At 40.7% G+C, this 18,959-nt stretch overlaps 1 protein-coding gene across 1 annotated transcript; it reads left to right on the top strand.

Annotated features, from left to right (window-relative positions):
- The first annotated feature begins 1,908 nt into the window (after positions 1 to 1,908).
- SAMD7 (sterile alpha motif domain containing 7) lies at positions 1,909 to 18,184 on the top strand. Its single transcript, XM_065877033.1, has 7 exons — positions 1,909 to 1,994; positions 3,732 to 3,856; positions 7,632 to 7,710; positions 8,835 to 9,439; positions 10,458 to 10,579; positions 14,732 to 14,842; positions 17,990 to 18,184. The coding sequence occupies exons 1-7, from the start codon at positions 1,909 to 1,911 to the stop codon at positions 18,182 to 18,184; spliced, it is 1,323 nt and encodes a 440-aa protein (XP_065733105.1).
- The last annotated feature ends 775 nt before the right edge of the window (positions 18,185 to 18,959 follow it).

Below are 18,959 nucleotides of genomic sequence, written 5' to 3' on the forward strand. Positions count from 1 at the left end.
AGAACGTTGCCCTCCACCAGTGGCTGACAGAAATCAGTGGGTAAATGGCCAGCTCTGTGTCTTTCACTGGGACAATTATGAGGTGTGCACTACAAGTTTTCTTAGAGGGTCCCCAGAAGGTTGTCCATAGTGGTAACTCACAGACTAGCTCACCCCTTATTGGCTTTTTTCCCTTCCTGGTCTCACCCACTCCCTCATGTGGGCTTCCTGGGATTACCTCCCAAATAAATTACCTTCATTCAAGTCCTTGTCTCAGGCCTGCTTTGGAGGAATCCCAAAGTAAGATAGTCTCATCCACTTTTGGTGAGTAATCTCCATGGCACTTCCCTATGGTGACATGTGAAGTAGCGGGGTGGTCAGCCTCTAGGCAATGCTTGCTCTGGAGGGATTCTGCACTCCTTTTCTTCCTTCTCCTTCCTCCAGATTTGTTTCAGGCATCACATAAAATGCAAGATGAGCACTATATGTCACAGCTTCAGAGTTTCTACCTCTCTCATAGGTAAGTTCAGACTTCTACCAGAGACTGTCAATTCATGACACAAATCAAAGTTCAACAGTATTTCAAAAGGAAACCCCACGTTGTGTCCCACACTGTTCTGTTGTGTAATGGACGAGGTGAAAAAAGGTGGCTGGGCACCAAATCTCAGATGCGGAGGACCTGAGGTTCTAAGCCAAGGATCAGTGTCCTCACCAGAGATGCAAGCCCACAGCTGACACACCTGGCCTGAGTTCTTTCTTGGCATCTCACCCTGGCTGGCAGGCATCTGGCAAATAATTTTATCCTGATTCTGACTGGTCACTACTCTGAGGCCACTATCAGGGAAGAAATTATATTGACCTCACAGAAATAGTGAAAAGAAATCCACATTCAAAACTTGAAAAAAATGTATATGAATGGTGAAAGCCAATGCTAGGTGACCTGTGGACTTGAATTTCGAAGTTGATCCGTAGGTTTAGGCCTGAAAAAGAAGCTAAAGAAGTGACTGCTTATTTAAATACATTGTATTTCTAGTTTTGGAACCATATGAATGTATTAGCTCTTTTAAAAATTAAATCAAATATGCACACGAGAAAGAAAAAAACATCACTACTTTGAAAAGCAGAACATTTTCTTCCTGATTTCCTTTTTTTTTCAAACATAGCTGTAGTTATCTCAGTTTTTTTTAAAGTAACTATTGAGGATGAAGAAGCTAAAGTGACCTGTTTGACTAACACTCATTTAATATTTAAAATTATTCAAAAGATGTTAATGATTAATAAGAAAATATAAGACAAAATTTTACCCCTTTTATAATGGTCCCTTTTTCTGATCACTAGGTTCTAGATAAAGTTATGAATGCTTGTGTTTATGTATGTTTGGATATAACTTGGTCACTTGTTCTAATTAGACACATGCAGTCAGCCTGTATTCACTTTAATTAGATGTATTTTGGGCCATTAGGAAGATTTTCCTCCTCTTTTCTGTTTTAATCTTATCAACTAAATAGGAATATTTTTCCAAAAATTTAAAAATATGGGAGCATACATGCATTTGTACTTCTGGAAATATAAGCATCAAAATAAGTTGTAATAAAAGAAGATGGTATTTCTGGAATCTTGCAAAACTGGTTTAATTTTATTAGTGTTGCTTGTAGTGTGGTATGGTATTACCTGTGGACTCTCCAACAAATTCCAAAGGCACACGGAGTTCTACAGTTGTATCTGGGTACTTAACGATGGAGGGGTTTTTGTGTAACTGAAATCTTGCTGTAGTTAGTCTTCCCAAGTGTTGGGAAAATACAAAAGGTGTTCATCGTGTTCAAGAAGAATTCAAATAGTTCACAAAAAGTAGAGGTATTTGTTGACATATCTATCTGGTTTTTTTTAGAACTCCGTCAGTGGCGAGAGATATTGATGATAAATCCAATGATGGCCGTGAACCCTTTATTGACAGCATCAGGGCATCAGAGCATTCCACTGGTTCCCTCACCATTTGAACCTCCAAGTGTGGATAGGTATTTCTCTTCAATACGATATTCCAGTCAAAGGAGAAAATGGATATTATTAAGGTTTCAAATGCTGTTAATCCCAGTGTTGTTTTATTGTCTAATGTTATTTCAGGGAACTGTGGTGCAATAAATCTGCCGGCCACATCTTCAACAAACTTCTCATCACTTCCCCTTTGAGGCCTGCTTGACATCCTCACTCAGCAAATAGCTAAGGAGCACTTTCTATGTAACAGCATTGCATAGGTGCAAACGTGGATGTAGTCTGCTAGGGCTGTGGTAGCAAAATACCACAGACTGGGTGGCTTAATTTTATTTCTCACAGTTCTGGAGGCTGAAAGTCCTAGATCAAGGTACTGGCAGGTTTTGTTTCTCCTGAGGCTTCTCTCCTTGGCTTGGCTGCCTTTTTCTCTGTGTCTTCACGTGCTTTTTTCTCTGTGTGCAAGCACTTCTGGTGTCTCTTCCTCTTCTTATAAGAACACCAGTCCTACTGGGGCGCCACCCTTAGGACTTCATTTAACTTTAATTACCCCCTTAAAGGCCCTGGCTCCAAAGACAGTCGCATGGTGGGGCAGGGGTTAGGAACACAATTCAGGCCATAACAATTGGGTATCCTGGATTTCCTGTGATAGAGCAGTTCTTTCTTTGCAATAAAAGTGAAGTTATCAGTATTTTGGTGGTACACTCTGGCAGTTTCCTGTCTTCCCTTCTTTTGAATATATTGATACAGTCTGACATTCCGAGGAGAAAGAAAAATTCAGTATTTGTGCTTGTTCATGGAGCACAAACAAAAGAGTTGGACTTCTAGAGACCACTGAAGTGTGGAGAAATAAATTGTCCACCCAGGTAGTCGCTGATCCCAGATGGCAAAACTCAAGCCACAGTATGTTTATCTAATGAGGAAAGAATGTTGTGGTCAAGAATGGAAAATCAGACATTGGTACTGATTTGATTGGATCTTTTTTTTCCCCTGACATCCCTAAAACTTCCCTTTCCTGCTTTCTCTGTTGTGTTGGCAGCTGAGTTAGTCCTTCCTTAGTAGAGCCCTTCCTCCTAAGCTTTCTCATCATATTTCTACTTAAGCCAATAGAGACTGCAGGACTTTTGTACTTCATTTTGGGAAGAGATGATAGAATCCCATATGGCAATTAAAAAAAACTCAGTCTATGCAATGGAAATTTTGTACAATTCCATTTTCATTTTACCTAATTTGTATCTTTTTTTTTTTTAACATCTTTATTGGGGGTATAATTGCTTTACAATGGTGTGTTAGTTTCTGCTTTATAACAAAGTGAATCAGTTATACATATACATATGTTCCCATATCTCTTCCCTCTTGCGTCTCCCTCCCTCCCACCCTCCCTATCCCACCCCTCCAGGCGGTCACAAAGCACCAAGCTGATCTTCCTGTGCTATGCGGCTGCTTCCCACTAGCTATCTTTCTAGTGTATATATGTCCATGCCTCTCTCTTGCTTTGTCACAGCTCACCCTTCCCCCTCCCCATATCCTCAAGTCCGTTCTCCACTAGGTCTGTGTCTTTATTCCTGTCTTACCCCTAGGTTCTTCATGACATTTTTTTTCTTAAATTCCATATATATGTGTTAGCATACGGTATTTGTTTTTTCTCTTTCTGACTTACTTCACTCTGTATGACAGACTCTAGGTCTATCCACCTCATTACAAATAGCTCAATTTCGTTTCTTTTTATGGCTGAGTAATATCCTAATTTGTATCTTTTTCCCTAGAGATTTATTGCCTCCCACTGTAGCTCCAACTGACCCAAGACAGTTTTGTGTTCCTTCCCAATTTGGATTCTCTGCTCTACCAAATGCAAATATGCCGAATGTGCTGTCCAGTCATGTCTACTCAGGTATGAGCAACAGATGGCTCTCGTCTGTGGAGCCACTGTGAACTGGATTGCTGCATTAAGCTTGCCATCAAATTTACTGCCAAATTTTAGAGGCAAAACTGTATGGTGATTATACTTGTAGTTTCTATAATTACTACCTAGGTTTAAATCATGGTTCCACCACTGTGTAACCAAGTGTAAGTCGCTTAACTCCTCCAACCATCAATTTACTGATGAATAACATGAAAATCTGCAATTACTATCTGTCTTATCTTACAGGCAGGAACTGATGAGGTCATGAGGAGATGAGGTCTGAGAGTTAAAGGCCCTGGGGCAGTTTACAGATGGCCTGATAGGTCATAGTGAGGACCTGCCTTTTATTCTGGGGAAGAGGGAAAGCTTTTGAGGAGTTTGAGCAAAGGAATGACATGGTCTGACTTACATTTTACCAGGATCACTCTGGCTGCTGTGTTGGGGACAAACTTGATAGGATTAAAGTTCTGGAGTTAAACTGATGGGAGTTAATGGGCTATTAGAATAGTCAAAAGATTATGATGGATTGGCCCTGCGTGATGACAGTAGGAATGGTAAGAAGTGGCTGGATTCTGTAAATACTTTGAAGGTAGAAACAACAAGATTTTCTCAGAGTTTAGATACGAGATGTAAAAAGAGGAGAGGTGTTAAGGATGACATCAGAAATTTTGGCTGAGAAATGGGAAAGGTGGAGTTGCTCTTCACTGAGTTGAGGAAGACCATGAAAGCAAGAGTTCTTGGGGCGGGAGGGATATCATAGGCATTTGAGATGCCTAATAGACAATCAATGGGGGGATGTCTGGAAGGCAGCTGAAGTCCAGGGAGGACTTCTGGAGACAACCTGGAGATATAATTTTGGAAGTCATCGGGATATATGAGACTAGATGAGATCATCCATAGAGTAGGTTAAAAGGATGAGTTAGAAGTTAAAAGGATGATCCCTGGGACATACCAACAGGGTCTAGAAGATAAAAGGAGATATAGAAAAAGCAACCACTGAGGTGGGAGGAAACCCAGGAGAGGACGGAGGCCTGGAAACCAAGGGAAGAAAGTGTTTTAAGGAAAGAGTGAGCAACTGTGTCAAGTGTGCCACTCAAAGGCCAAGTAAGATGAGGACCAAGAATACATGATTAGATATAGCTTTGTGGAGGTCATTGATGATCTCGATAAGAGCAATTTCAGCAGAGTGGTGTCAGTAAAAACATGAGTGTAGGGGCTCAAGAGGGAATAAGATTGAAGATCAGATTGATGCATCTTATCTCCCCCAAACTATATTCAGTGAGTTTCTGTTTGTCCCTGCTCTCCAGTTCCAACAACTCTTAACACTGAGTTAGCCGAAAAGTTCATTCGAGTTTTCCATGTTACAGGAAAACCCAAATGAACTTTTTGACCAACCCACTAGATATGAACAATGTGAGTGAAAAGCCTGAGACAGAAAGAAATAAGATTGGTGCCAGGGCCAGTGAAGACACTGGCCTGCCTGGACTTAAGCATGTTGTCTGCCGCAGTGCATGTGGATCCACTTCGATGAGATTGAGCAGGGGCCAGGTCTGAAACTAGACCCACCCACTGGAGTGTGACAGGCCCATCAGCTGAACCTGGATGGTAGCCCCATCTGGCAGCAAGAACCAGGTTAAATCTATAGCCCGAAGTTACAGGCAGCAATTAAGCAGACCAGTGAAATAGCTGCATTGCTGACTCAGAAAGAGCTTCTTACTGATGAAGAATCCAGAAACTGCCAATAGTTGGATACAAACAGGCAGGTTGACAACCTGTCCCAGGAACAGAGGTCAGTCTCCCACCTCAAGGCTGACGTGTAAGAGAGTAAGCAAGGGCAAGGTAGGGCCTCAGTCCTATAGAAACCGAGCCACTAAGTAAGTTAGCAAAATAGGGATTAAGACAGGGATCTGTTTCAAAATTTGGGATGTTAGGTAGGGAGTGAATTATTACAACAGGACTAGCACTAAGTTTGATGTCAACTATTGGGGAAAGAGAAAGAAACTTGAAATAGGTTTGATGAGTCCACATTTTATAGGGTGCTAAAATCTAGGTAATGAGAATTGTGCCCTCTACACTGATCTTCTCACATGGACATTCTCTGCATCCTTGGGCATTACCCCATGGGTTGGCAGTCTTATGCATGCCAGCTGTCTCAAGGAGAATATCTCAAAGGCCCCGAACTGTAAAAATATAGAGGTTTAGAGTCAGAAGGATTTTTAGAGGCCATGTCATCTAACCTCTGAATTTTACAACTGAGAGAGAATCTCGTAAAAATAGATACAGTATGGTGTATTTCAAGGTAGGTTATTATTAATAGGAGTTTAACGAGCTCTGCTAGCTTGGTACAAGGCAAGTATAAAAACAGTTCTAGCCTTCATGATACTTGCCCTCTTGTTGGGGAGAACAGATTTACACATGTAGAACTATCATTGAACAAAACTCTGTAATAAGTATAATTTGTGCATCTGTTATTGTTACAGTGTGGTCTGTAGACCTATGCTGGTCTGAGAAGTGTTTGTACAAATAAATGCATAAACAGAGAGTAAGGCTTAGAAACTTTCACAGCAACCTGACAGGGTAATTTTATGTCCGTTAATCTAATCGTTTTAAATTGTGCTTGTACTTGTTCTTGCTTTCATTTCAATTTTCTAAACTGTCATTTTATGTATTTTTTGAAAGTATTGGTCCATGATGGGTTGGAAATTTTAAAAGAAAAAAATAGTCCTTCACCAAGGGATGGTTTGAGAAGCACCAGCATAGACTCTAAGTGCATTAGGAGTCCAGAAAAAGAAAAAATGATAAAAACATGAAGTTACCAGGCAAGAATAGAGCCTTGAATTCTGACGATGCTGTCATTACCTTAAGACATATTGGAAGGTTGACACAGAATGTAATTGCTGTTCAACTCCATTGAAATTGTTTTCTAAAAAGTATTTTCCTCAGCTACACCCAAAAGTCCATGTAGAGAGCTTCATATTTTATCCACTTAAAACACTATATTTGGGGCTTCCCTGGTGCAGTGGTTGAGAGTCCACCTGCTGATGCAGGGGACACGGGTTCGTGCCCCGGTCTGGGAGGATCCCACATGCCGCGGAGCGGCTGGGCCCGTGAACCATGGCCGTTGAGCCTGCGTGTCTGGAGTCTGTGCTCCGCAACGGGAGAGGCCACAACAGTGAGAGGCCCACATACCGCAAAAAAAAACAAAAACAAAAAAAACCCACTGTATTATTTCCAGGGATTTCAGTGCATAAAGAAGCACTTAGTTACTTTTTTTTTTTTAAGGTCAGCTAATTCTTTTCTTTCAAAAAAAAATTATCAATATTTACTGAAAAAGCAAGCGATCAAGAGATCCACAGTTAATTTCATCTTTTTCCTTTTGAAGTATGGCAGGGAAACATTGCCAGTCATGAGACCCATACTTAAAGAAAAAAAAATATCTGGGGAATTCCCTGGCAGTCCAGTGGTTTGAACTCGGTGCTTTCACTGCCAGGGCCCTGGGGTCAATCCCTGGTCAGGGAAATAAGATCCCACAAGCCGCAAGGCACAGCCATAAAAGAGAAAAAAATTATCTGGTGTTATATCATGCCATCACCAAAGTGACTCTGAGATTCTGAACAGCCATGAACTGATACCATTTCCAACACTGTGGTCAGTTGGTGGTTTTTTGCAGATACTGTTTTAAATCATTATATTTTCTTTCATTATTTTCAAGTGGATATTGTTAATTTGTTTGTGGGGTGGGATGGTGGTTTTCTTGTTTAAGGTTGGGGCATTTTGCCACCTGAATCCATAAAGGCAATGGCTAGAAGGAATGAAATGATTCAAAGGCAGCATACTGCCAGGTAATGTAACAATGTTGTTTTATTTTCTATTCATTCACTTGTTTGTTTATTCATTTGTTATATATATACTTTTCTATATATTCATTCATTTATTGTATTTGTGTATTGTTTTTGTATATATTGTTATATTTGTGTATATGTATTCACTGATTATATATGTATATATATGCGCACACACACACACACACACACACACACACACACATACACTGATTACTTTCAAAAAGTATTCCAGGAATATTACAAAAAGAAACATATACAAACATGTACACAGGTTGTTTAAGGATAAAAACAAGATTAGAAATTACACAGTGAAGCTAAGTCTACAGATCACAGTAGCTTGTCAATGTCTCATAATTAAAATGCCTAGCTGTGATTCCTTTGAAATTCATACTGGCATTTCTGTCTTAAATGACTTCAGTTCTGCTCAAAGACAGGAGCCAAGCTTGCCAATCCCACTTCAAACTATGCCATTAGAGCCCAGACAGCCCCCTGTCAACCTAAAAGTGGCCTTCAACAGCCAGGAGAAACACACAGCAGTGATGACTAGGTTATTGCTGTGGGCAAGAGAAAGCATCAGTCAACTTTTTCATTGATGAACATTAAGGGGTCCAGGTGATGACCAATAAGCAAAGTAAAGTAAGCAAAAATACCAGCAAGTCTTCCCCCCTTCTCCCTTCCCCAACCCTTACCACTGGCATTAATTTTAACAGTTGAGACTTCTGTGTTTCTTGAGTCTCACTAAAATTGTACTGTAAGGTTTAAAAACTTCTTCCCAGAACTTTAATTTCTTTGAGGATTAATCTCTGGCAGGAAACTAATGCTGTGCTGCATTCTCCCCATCCCTGCTAAGATTGTCACATCCATTAGAGACAATGCTCTAAAGACTGGCCTTAGACTTCCATTGTGAGATTCAGCCAAACCCTTCACCTGTGATCTTACTCCAAACTCTCCTTCCCAGTGGCTCTCTGGGGGATTCGTGTTTACACCTAACAGACTTCAGAGAAGTAGCATAAGGACTCAAAAGAAAAGCAGAGGTGCTACAATAGGGAAGGCAGAGGGCCATTAAAATGATATTTCTAATGGTTTTCTTGGGTTTATAAAATATATTGTTCTGTTTTTAGGATGGAAATGGAAATGCATGCCATTTACCAACAAAGGAGAATAGAAAAAGTTAATTCCAAGGGACTAGCAGGCCTAGGGATACCATTCCTTTATGGCTTCAGTATCCCAGCTGGCCCAGCCACCGACCATGGCAGAAGCATGCTCCCTGCCAGTGACCTGCACGCTCACAGAAGCGCCCTGAGAAACTTTCAGGGAAACCCCATGCTAGTGGCAACTGGTCCGCACTTTCTAGAGAGCTGGGGGCAGAAATGTCGTCGTCTCAGGAGAGGTACAGGAAATCAGAAAGTTCTAGACAGTGACACCGAGAGTTCTAAAAGTGGAGTAGAAGAAAAGCCCCTAGGCCAAACCCGTGCAATACCCTGTGAAGAGAGTGAGTATGCAAAAGACCCAGAAACAGACACTCTCAACAATCACAAGTTGGGTGAAACCGCCCACACCTTTGGAGAGCTGGAGCGCGGCCATGGAAAACCCTGGGGAGCCCATGGCACTCCCCTGGAAGAAAAGGCCTGGGACAATGGGAAGGAGAAGGCTTCAGAGCAGGTTTTGGCAGCCTGTGGGGAAAAGAATGAGGTTTACCCGCCAGTTCCTCGACCATCTCTGCCAGGTAGGAGTCCAGGGGCTAATCCTCATGAACCGCAGGTCATCAAGTCCCTGAAGTTATTACATGGTGAGCTGTAACCACTGTGTTTCTTTTTATCCTCCTTTTTCTTGATCCTACTTAGAATGACCTCCTCTTGAAAAATTTATTACATTAGTTCCAATTAGCCATAACAGTGCAATGTATCTCTGTTTATATATTTGCTATATAGAGAATTTTCAGCAAAGGCTAGGAAGGTAAATATGAGGAAGGATGGGAAAGCCTACCAGAATTTTTAATTAACATTTTAATTTAATTTTTAATTTAATCTAATCTCTTCAACACAAAACAGAGGGGCTTCTTGCTTAAAAGTATGAATTCAATCTCCCCTGTATTTAAGTGTAGAAAAAATAAACAATTAAACAGAAGCTCTTTCAGTGCTCACTACTGCTATGATACTCTCTAACCTAAAAGTATTAACACACTATCCCCTGCCCCAAAAAGACACACTGAATAGTTTTCAAGAACTTCTTTAGATAAAAAATAGTTTAAAACTGGAACTTCTTTAGATAAAAATATTTTAAAACACAGGGATTTGGATATGTGTAATCTAGCCACCATACCGACTGCTTCCCTGACAAAATATTAATTTGCCATTTTGATGAAGATGTAGCTAAATTCTCACATGGCTTAGAGAGCATGATAAATCATGTAACATCATAGAACATGGTAGTATTAATCTGGAGAATGAAATCCACAGGGTATTTCTATTGGAATCTGAGAGAAGCTGGAACTTTGTTTTTATTTATGATAAGGTTGTCATTAAAGATCCTTTAGAGGAAGAAAAGAAAGGAGGTAGCTAAGCTTTTTTAGAAATCATCTCTCAGTAACTCTGTCTTTTAAGGGGGTCACGTGTAGATCTATGTAAAGGGACTGCTCTGTGGTAATAGAACATGAGGAAATGAATGTAACTATACAAGAAACTGTACTCTTAGCTTCCCCCTTTTCCCTTTTCCCACAAAATAATTTTCTTTCTGTTTTAAAGGAACACATGTGCTTCTTACAATCAAGGAAAATCTATCTTTGGATGAAGATATTCAGAAATGGACCGTGAATGACGTGTACAACTTCATTAGTGGCCTTCCAGGTTGTTCAGACTATGCTCAGGTGACGCAACATTTAAGTATTTTCTTAAAAGTTAGACACTTTGAAATATACTTCCTTCATAATGAGTTCTGTCGAACTTGATTTTGACCCCAAAGAGCATTCCTAATAATCTCTCCCTTTGTATGGCATTGGCTCCCTTGGAACAGAAGTCTCTGATTGGTGGAGCTTGGGTCATGTGCCCACCCCAGCCTCAGGGGAGGCTGGGAAAGCCAGTGTCTGGCTTTAGTTTCTGTCCCATCAAGGCTCCTGAGATGTGGAATTCTCCCAGAATTAGGAGGTTCAGAGGCCAAACATCCAAGAAGAATGAGAGGTATCTACTATATTCCCTGCTCATCCATTTAGCAAACATTTGGAGGCATGTACTTCTGTATCAGAAGTTTTAGGCTACTCATCATACATAACAGAAATATATACTTTATTCTAAAAAGGACAAGAAGGAAATACATCTGAAAAGTTGGAAATTAACTATTTTTAAATTCCATTTTTATTCTGGGGCAATATATAAAAATGCCTACGCACATAATTTAATCTGGTAGATAAATACCATTTTTTAAATTATAATGAACTATCAGGACAGTTGAAAAGTAAAACTAGCCTCACTTATATGGGAAAATTGGAGATAAAAATGGTGGGTTGCCAAGTTTTTGAAGTTTATGTCAGTGCTACATTTTCATGCATATAATTTACTTTTTCAAGTGATTTAATAACATAATTCCAAGCAACAGTGTGCCTACTAAATCTGGTATAACTATCTTTGGTTTATATTTTAAAGTAAAAGAAAGCAAGAAAAGGACATTATGATTTAACTACATCATAAGTAACTGATGTTAGTGATAACTTTTTTCAGATCTCATTTTGTGATATTTTCTTCAGTGTAATGCTGTTAATTTTTTAAAAATTTTCATTTCTTTCTTCCTTCCTTTCTCTCTTTCTTTCCTTCCTTCCTTCCTTCCTTCCTTCCTTCCTTCCTTCCTTCCTTCCTTCCTTCCTTCCTTCCTTCCTTTCTTTCTTTCTTTCTTTCTTTCTTTCTTTCTTTCTTTCTTTCTTTCTTTCTTTCTTTCTTTCCTTTCTTTCTTTCTTTCTTTCTTTCTTTCCCTTTCTCTTTTTCTTCCTTTGTTCTTTTTATTGGACCAATGGAAAAGTCATATAGAGTAGTGATTAAGAGTATGGCTTATGAAACCAGAAAGTACAAGTTCAAATCCTGGCTTTTCCACTTTCTGGACATGTGACCTAAGACAAGTTGCCTCCCTCCTCAGTGTCTCGGTTTTTTCATCTGTAAAATGAGGATAATAGTATAATACATTTTCAAAGGATTGTTGTAAGCATAAATGAGTGCCTGGCACTCAGTAGATTCTAATTTCATCATTACCTCAGAGGCTTCTAGAGAAAGCAGAATCTCAAGTTACTTGTGAAGCAAGTTGTGTTCTTCAAGTCACCTACTTTGTCTTTTTGCATACCTGCTAAAAAAATTTGTTCTATTTTGCCTATTCAATGAGTATAACCTTATTATTTTATTACTAGTCATTAACCGTGGGTAAGTCACTTTTTAAATGTATCTATGCTGCTTTTCAAGTGGTACAATGAAGTTACCAAATTCTGATAACCAGAAAGAAGCAACCCCATGTATAACGAACATTTGATTACTGACTTCTGATGGATTGAATCTGTTTGAACTCAATATTTTTTATCAGTCAGTGATTCACAGTCAAAAAAATGCAGTTTATAATAACCACTCTTGTAATAAACAATGTTACATGCATTTCATACTTTATAATCCCAGATGTCCCCTTATGGGTATAAAGAAGTCACATAAACACGAAGACCCCAAACTTTGCTGACTCATTATCTCTTGCCAACAGGATGTTGGTGCTTCCTTCCCCACCCCAAGAAGTGGTACAGTTATTTCTAGGTGTTTCTCAAATGTGTTTAGGATCAAGTCCTGCTCTTGTTTCCTCACTAAAGTCAGTTCCCCTCCTAGCAATTGCTGGTGACCTCAACAGCAAGGATGGCACTACTCTGCTGGGCATGACCAGGCTGTGTTCAGTGACGGTGTTCTGTACAGAAATGGGGAGCACCCCCCTGGATGCAGCTGGGTGCCGTCTGAGCGCAACAGGCTCTGAAGCAGCACTGCTTGTGCACAGCTCTCACAGGAACCCTTGTCTGCAATGTGCCATCCGCTTTTACTCACAGCCCCTGGGACTACTCAGGGCCACACCCCCTGTCCCCTTCTCTGTCCTCTTCTTCCTCACCTCTGCCTTAGGTGCAGCAACCTCCAACCACCCACCTTCTGCAGGTAGAAAAAGAAAATTCAGGAAAAAATAACTGCAGTGAAAATCCAAAGCCCCTTGCAAATGAAATCTTTTAAATAGATGTGAAGAGAGGATGGGTGGTTCAGCCATTTAGGGATATCCAGGATACCCTGTAACACATTTTTTTGGTTCAAAGTCAATGTCTAGTTCAAATAAGTCAGCAGTTAAAGTATTCTCTCTAAAAATAAATGAAATTATTAAAAATACATGCATATTTATATCATGCACTTGGCCCAAACTGCTCTCATGAGAATGAAGTGAGGATATCTTCTGAGTGACAGAGGTATGTTCTGCATCCTTGCCTCAGGCCCAGGGTCCATCCACCATGACTGAAGGTTAGGCCCTCATGCATTTCAGGCCCTGGGTGCCAACCTACCTGTGTGTGAAAATTTATCGCTGTGATTTCTCCTTCTTTGGATGAGCTCTCACGGTCCCTTTGCTGCTCAATGGAATCCCTACAAAGGAAAGAGAAATTAGGTAAATTTTCTACCATAAATATAGGTAACTATTTTTATCAGCACTCCTTTTGCTGATTGGCAGTTAAGGGTTGATTGGGGTTAAGCAGGGAAAATTCTGGATCAGAATCATGAACTATACATTATTTTACAAGTTCTCTAACAGGCAAGCTATGCTTTTTGGGCAACTCACTTAACCTTTTCTATGTTGGTTCTCTCATTTACAAAAAATCATAATAATAGCGCCTACTCTTTATTGGCAGGAGATTATGTGCCAGGCGCAGTACTAAGTAAATTATTTAGATTGTCTTTTAAATTTAATCGACACCGTACTTCTGCAAAGGAGATATTAACTCTATTTTGCAGCTGAGTAAAGCTGAACTTCAAGGTGGCTAGAGGACTGCTTAAAGAAATGTGTGTGTGACTACAAATCTAGCTCTTTCCATTATAATTACTCTACATTGAGGATATTGGGCCATATGATTTTCGGCCAAGGGTACCTGGGGCCCTAGGAATTCTCAAAGATGGTAGGAGGTATGCTTAAGTTATTCAAGATATTTCAAAACAACAGACAACCTAAGAAATATCATACATTTCCCCAAAATAAGGCTACATAGACTAACCCAAACTGTCCACTTTTTTGCTTTGGCCCAAATTGTAGAATTAGCCATTCTACAATTTGCTCAGTTAAAATAGGAAAAGAAATAATTACTTAATAAATATAGTTTGTAAATAACTAAAATCTGTTAGAACACAAAGTTCCTGGTATAGAAGTTTCCCAAGAAGAATCTAATCTTCTGCTGGTCCTGAGGCATGCCCTCCGAGGCACGGAACACACAGTGGAAATGGGACAAATATGGTTCCTCTTCTTACGGAGCTTGTAGTCCAGAAGAGGGGCACCGTAAGGGATTCCACATCAGCGTGACCGTGCTGGAGAGGGCAGCTACGGCGCGTGGTAGGAACACATGGGAGGGCCTTACGGTTTCCTAGAGGAAGAGGCATCGAAAGTGAGACCTGACAGTGAGGAGTTTACCACCTGAGGGACAACAAGGTGAGAGGGAGGCAAAGGAGGAGTTTCCAGGTGAGGACCAGAAGCCAGAGAGAACTTAACGTGGTTGGGATTTGAGAATAATTTTTAGTGGCCAGAGGCGAGGGCCAAGGTGGGAAAGGTGAGGATGGCAGGATAGGGGACTGAAGAGGGAGAAGGGATCAGGCCACAGAGACTTGAAGGATTGTGACTTCATCCCGGAAACAGTCTAGGTTTTAAGGAGGAGTGGCGTGCTTAGCTTTGTGTTTCAGAAAGGTTGCTCAAGTTGCTTTCATGAAAATAGGTTAGGTCTTAAAAAAAAGACATTTAAACAAAGCTGACATCTTTTGTGTTTAATAAGGTGTTTAAAGATCATGCAATTGATGGAGAAACCTTGCCATTACTCACAGAGGGGCATCTTCGAAGCACTATGGGCTTAAAGCTGGGGCCGGCACTAAAGATCCAATCGCAGGTAGGGTGATTTTTCGTAACTAAACGTGTTCATGGTATGAAGCTTAAGAGAAATATGTTACCTTTATCTTGTTGTAACATTAACGATACATCTTTATTAAGCTTTTTCCCTCTGTGGTTGGGGACATGATAAAAGTGAGGGAACCTGAGGGCTTCCCTGGTGGCGCAGTGGTTGAGAGTCCGCCTGCCGATGCAGGGGACACGGGTTCGTGCCCTGGTCTGGGAAGATCCCACATGCCGCGGAGCAGCTGGGCCCGTGAGCCCGCTGAGCCTGCGTGTCTGGAGCCTGTGCTCCGCAGCGGGAGAGGCCACAACAGTGAGAGGCCCGCGTACCGCAAAAAAAAAAAAAAAAGGAACCTAAAAACTTTGGACGGGGCATTGGTACATGTTCCTAGTTTTGGTTGGGAAGGCACAAAGCAGTGGTGTGCTGGCCAGTGTTTAACAACCTGCTGTCTTTAAAAATGAACCCCGATTTGTAGCATTTGTCAATTTCTGTGGTGTCAGTCCTCCCACCATGGCTGACACATGCAGCGTCACTGAATACAGAATTGGGAAGAGATGCACAGCAGCTCCCCATTTCAGACTGTCTTCACCATGTGGATGGCACAAGTGTAAACAACCTCAATAGCAGAGATAATAATAAACAATTATAGTAAAATAAGTAGGTAAAAATAATTAAGTGATAGGTTTGGGGTATTTAATACTTTAGTTTGCAATATAATATATCTAATTGTAACTTTATATAATTTAATTTTCAATACTGGCATTTTTAGCAATTAGCTGGCAAATTTCCTAAAAATATAACAATTGGTCTCAAGAGCTGGAACAAGCCAGCTCCAGAGCACCACTTCTCATCACTACCTCCACTGCTTCATTCTGGTCTAAGGCACTGTCTTCTCTCGTTGGATTACTGCGTTAGCCTTCTAACTCTTCTCCCTGCTCTGCCCTTGCCCACCCAGAGCGTATTCACACAGCAGTAAAGAATGATTCTTCTAATACATGAGACAGATCATGTCACTCTTCTGCTCAAATGTCTGCAATAGCTCCCCATTTCTTTCAAAGTCCAAGTCAAAGTCCTATATTATTTGCACTCCTCTGCACCCATCACCACCCTTGCCTTCCTGACCTCATCTTCTAAGTCTCTCCCTGCCAGTTACTGCTTTTGTCAACTCACCTCTGGATGCTGTTTGAACATCTAGACAGGTTCCACCTTCACACTGTTCCCTCTGCCTGCAATGCTCTTCCCCCAACATCCTCATGCTTTGTTCCCTCATCTCCTTCATCTTTGCTCCACCGTACCATCTCAGTGAGGTTTGATTGGTTCACCTTACTTAAAATTGCACACGGCCCAGCCCCCATACATACTACTGCTATCCCTTTTTCTGGTCTTCTCTTTTTCCCCATAGCACCCGTCACGTTCAGTCACACAATATAATTTATTTATTTGTTATATTTATTTTTATTTTTGATTTCCCTCTGCCCCCACTAGAATGTAAGCTCCATTAGAGCAGAGATCTTTATCTGTTTTGTTGACAGATATAACCTTAGAACGTGCAAAACCCATAATAGGTCAATAGTTATTTGTTGAAAGAGTGAGTTTCCTAAAAGTCAAACCAAGAAGCCTCAACTAATTCTTTCAGAATTTTTACAGTACTTTACTTATTCACAATACATGCTTAGACCAGGAGCTGAGTTTCCAGAATGTCCTTCAAAAACCTTTTTATTTTTCCTAAACTTTTCAGGGTAAAGGAGTACTTCAGTGTTTCCATTGATGTTCTTTTTTTCAACTTCTTATTTTGGAATAACTTTAGATACAGAAAAGTTGCCAAGATAGTACAGAGAATTCACCTAGCTTTTCCTAATGTTAACATAATACATGAGAGGGCACATTTGTCAAAACTAAGAAATTAACATTGGTACAATATAATATTCACTTTTAAATGATTTATTTTTCTTTCGTGAGGAAACTATACCTCTTGGAGTACTTACAATAACACTGCAGTTTTTTCTCAAATCTGATTTTCTTTGGCTTTGGTTTATCACTTTCGTTGCACTTTTTGTTCTGCTTTGTCCTTACAATGTGGCCAACCCCAAGTCATTCTTAATCTTCTCCTCACTTGCTGCTAGCATTCTTATGCTCCTATCTGATATATATAAGTGCTTTCATGCAGCCCAGCTGAGCTATTACATCCCAGGCCCCATCTACCAGCATGACAGGACTCCCACAGAAGCTGGGGGTGGGGGGGAGGTGGAGGGGGAAGGTCCAGCTGATGCCAGATGTTCAACCAAGCAGAACAGTTGTAGAGTCCTTGGGATTGGGAATTTCCAGGGGTCCCATTGAAGCAGGAAAATTGGAAGGTTCTGAGTAACATCTGAAAGTCCCAGAAGGTGGGCAGGCAGGAATCAGTGGATAACAAAATCTCAGTCTCCAAAATGGGAATCAAGGGCAAAATTCCATTACAGCAAGAACTGCTAAGAAGAAGGAAACCTACCCTCCAGAACAGAAACGTAGAAGGTAGACCGGGACTGAGCACACAAGGGAAGGGGTAGGAGAAGAAAAAGTTACTGGAATTAGAGAAAGATATTATTAGAATGGCGGGAGCTGGGGGTTTGAGCTGTAACAATGCGAACAATATAGAAATCTCCTGGGTCCCACTCGGCATCAGGTTTGTGTAGGAGCCCGCTGGTTAGTACTAGGGCACCAAGCCCCAGCGCAGCCTTATTTATGTCTCAACACTAAGCCCACTGAAGGCCAGTTGTGTGCTAAGGTTCTAAAGAATTCCAGCCTCACCTGGAGAAGGACGGGCTGGGTGTTGGTGAAGGTGAAGTAGGGTGTCTGTGGGAACCTTTGTGGGACCATTGGGAAAGGAAGAGCTAGAGTGAACTCAGAGTGAAATAATTGTGTGTGCAAATGAACCACAGCAGAACCAAGAACAGGAACTGGCAAGCTCCTACCACCTTGATATCCAGTTTTACAATGTAAACACTATGATTCTAAAAGAAAAAGCCCACCACATCCTAGAATTGTGTCCTTCTAGATGTCCCATACCTGAAATTACCTCAGCCTCCCTGCCACCTGTGGCTTAGCAGAGTATGCTGTGTTATTGAAAGAATTCATAGATGTAATTACTATATTTTGTCTTCTAAGGTATCTCAGCATATGGAAAGTATATTCTACAAGAAAAGGCTGTCACTTCCTACCCACACGAAACAAGCATTTGATCAACCAACAGATACAAACCCTCTTTTGGATTTTAATTCCTGGAGTGATACACTGGACATTCCTTGTTCCCAGGATATGATCATTCCTAAAAGAACCGAGCGAGATACTATGAGAAATTAAAACCCTCACGGAGCAAGAACAGTCTTAATCGGTTTTCTGAAAAGTCTGGCATATTCTGAAGGGTGTGCGGGGGTTTCCCAGGACCAGATGGCGGCTCAGAGGGAGAGAAAGCCCACCCTCCTGAGCTCTCTGGGAGGAGGCCTTGCCCAGGCTTCCTGAGGTGACCACATCACAAAGTAGCTGGAGGCATATCCTTAGAAGCAAATACTAAATGAAGGATAGAATTTGCAAACATCAAATTTGTATATATAAAGAGGTCTATTTCTTTTTTTTCCTTCCAGTTTTATTGAGATACTATTGACATAACAGCACTGCATAAATTTCAGGTGTACCACATAATGATATGACTTAAATACATCATGAAACAGCTGTCACAATAAGTTTAGTGAATATCCGTCATCCCTTATAGATACAAAATGAAAGAAACAAGGTTCTTCCTTGTGATGAGAACTCTTAGGATTTACTTACTTAACAGCTTTCATACATAACGTACAGCAGTGTTCATTCTATTTATCATGTGGTACATTGCATCCCTAGTACTTATTTATCTTACAGCTGGAAGTTTGTACCCTTTGACGACCTTCATTAAAGAGGTCTATTTCTGATTTTCAAAAAAAAAAAAAAAAGAAAGCTATAGTTGGATGTTTCCACGAGGATATCTGTGCAGAAGCCAGAAGAGCTGACACTGAAAAACAGAGCTCCTAACTGTCTTCACTGGCTTCCCATCCCCCAGCCCAGAGAGAGACAGAGGCAACCCAGTGGAGCCGGAAGGAGG

This window comes from Phocoena phocoena, chromosome 4 (genome assembly GCF_963924675.1).
Source record: "Phocoena phocoena chromosome 4, mPhoPho1.1, whole genome shotgun sequence".
Taxonomy (NCBI): domain Eukaryota; kingdom Metazoa; phylum Chordata; class Mammalia; order Artiodactyla; family Phocoenidae; genus Phocoena; species Phocoena phocoena.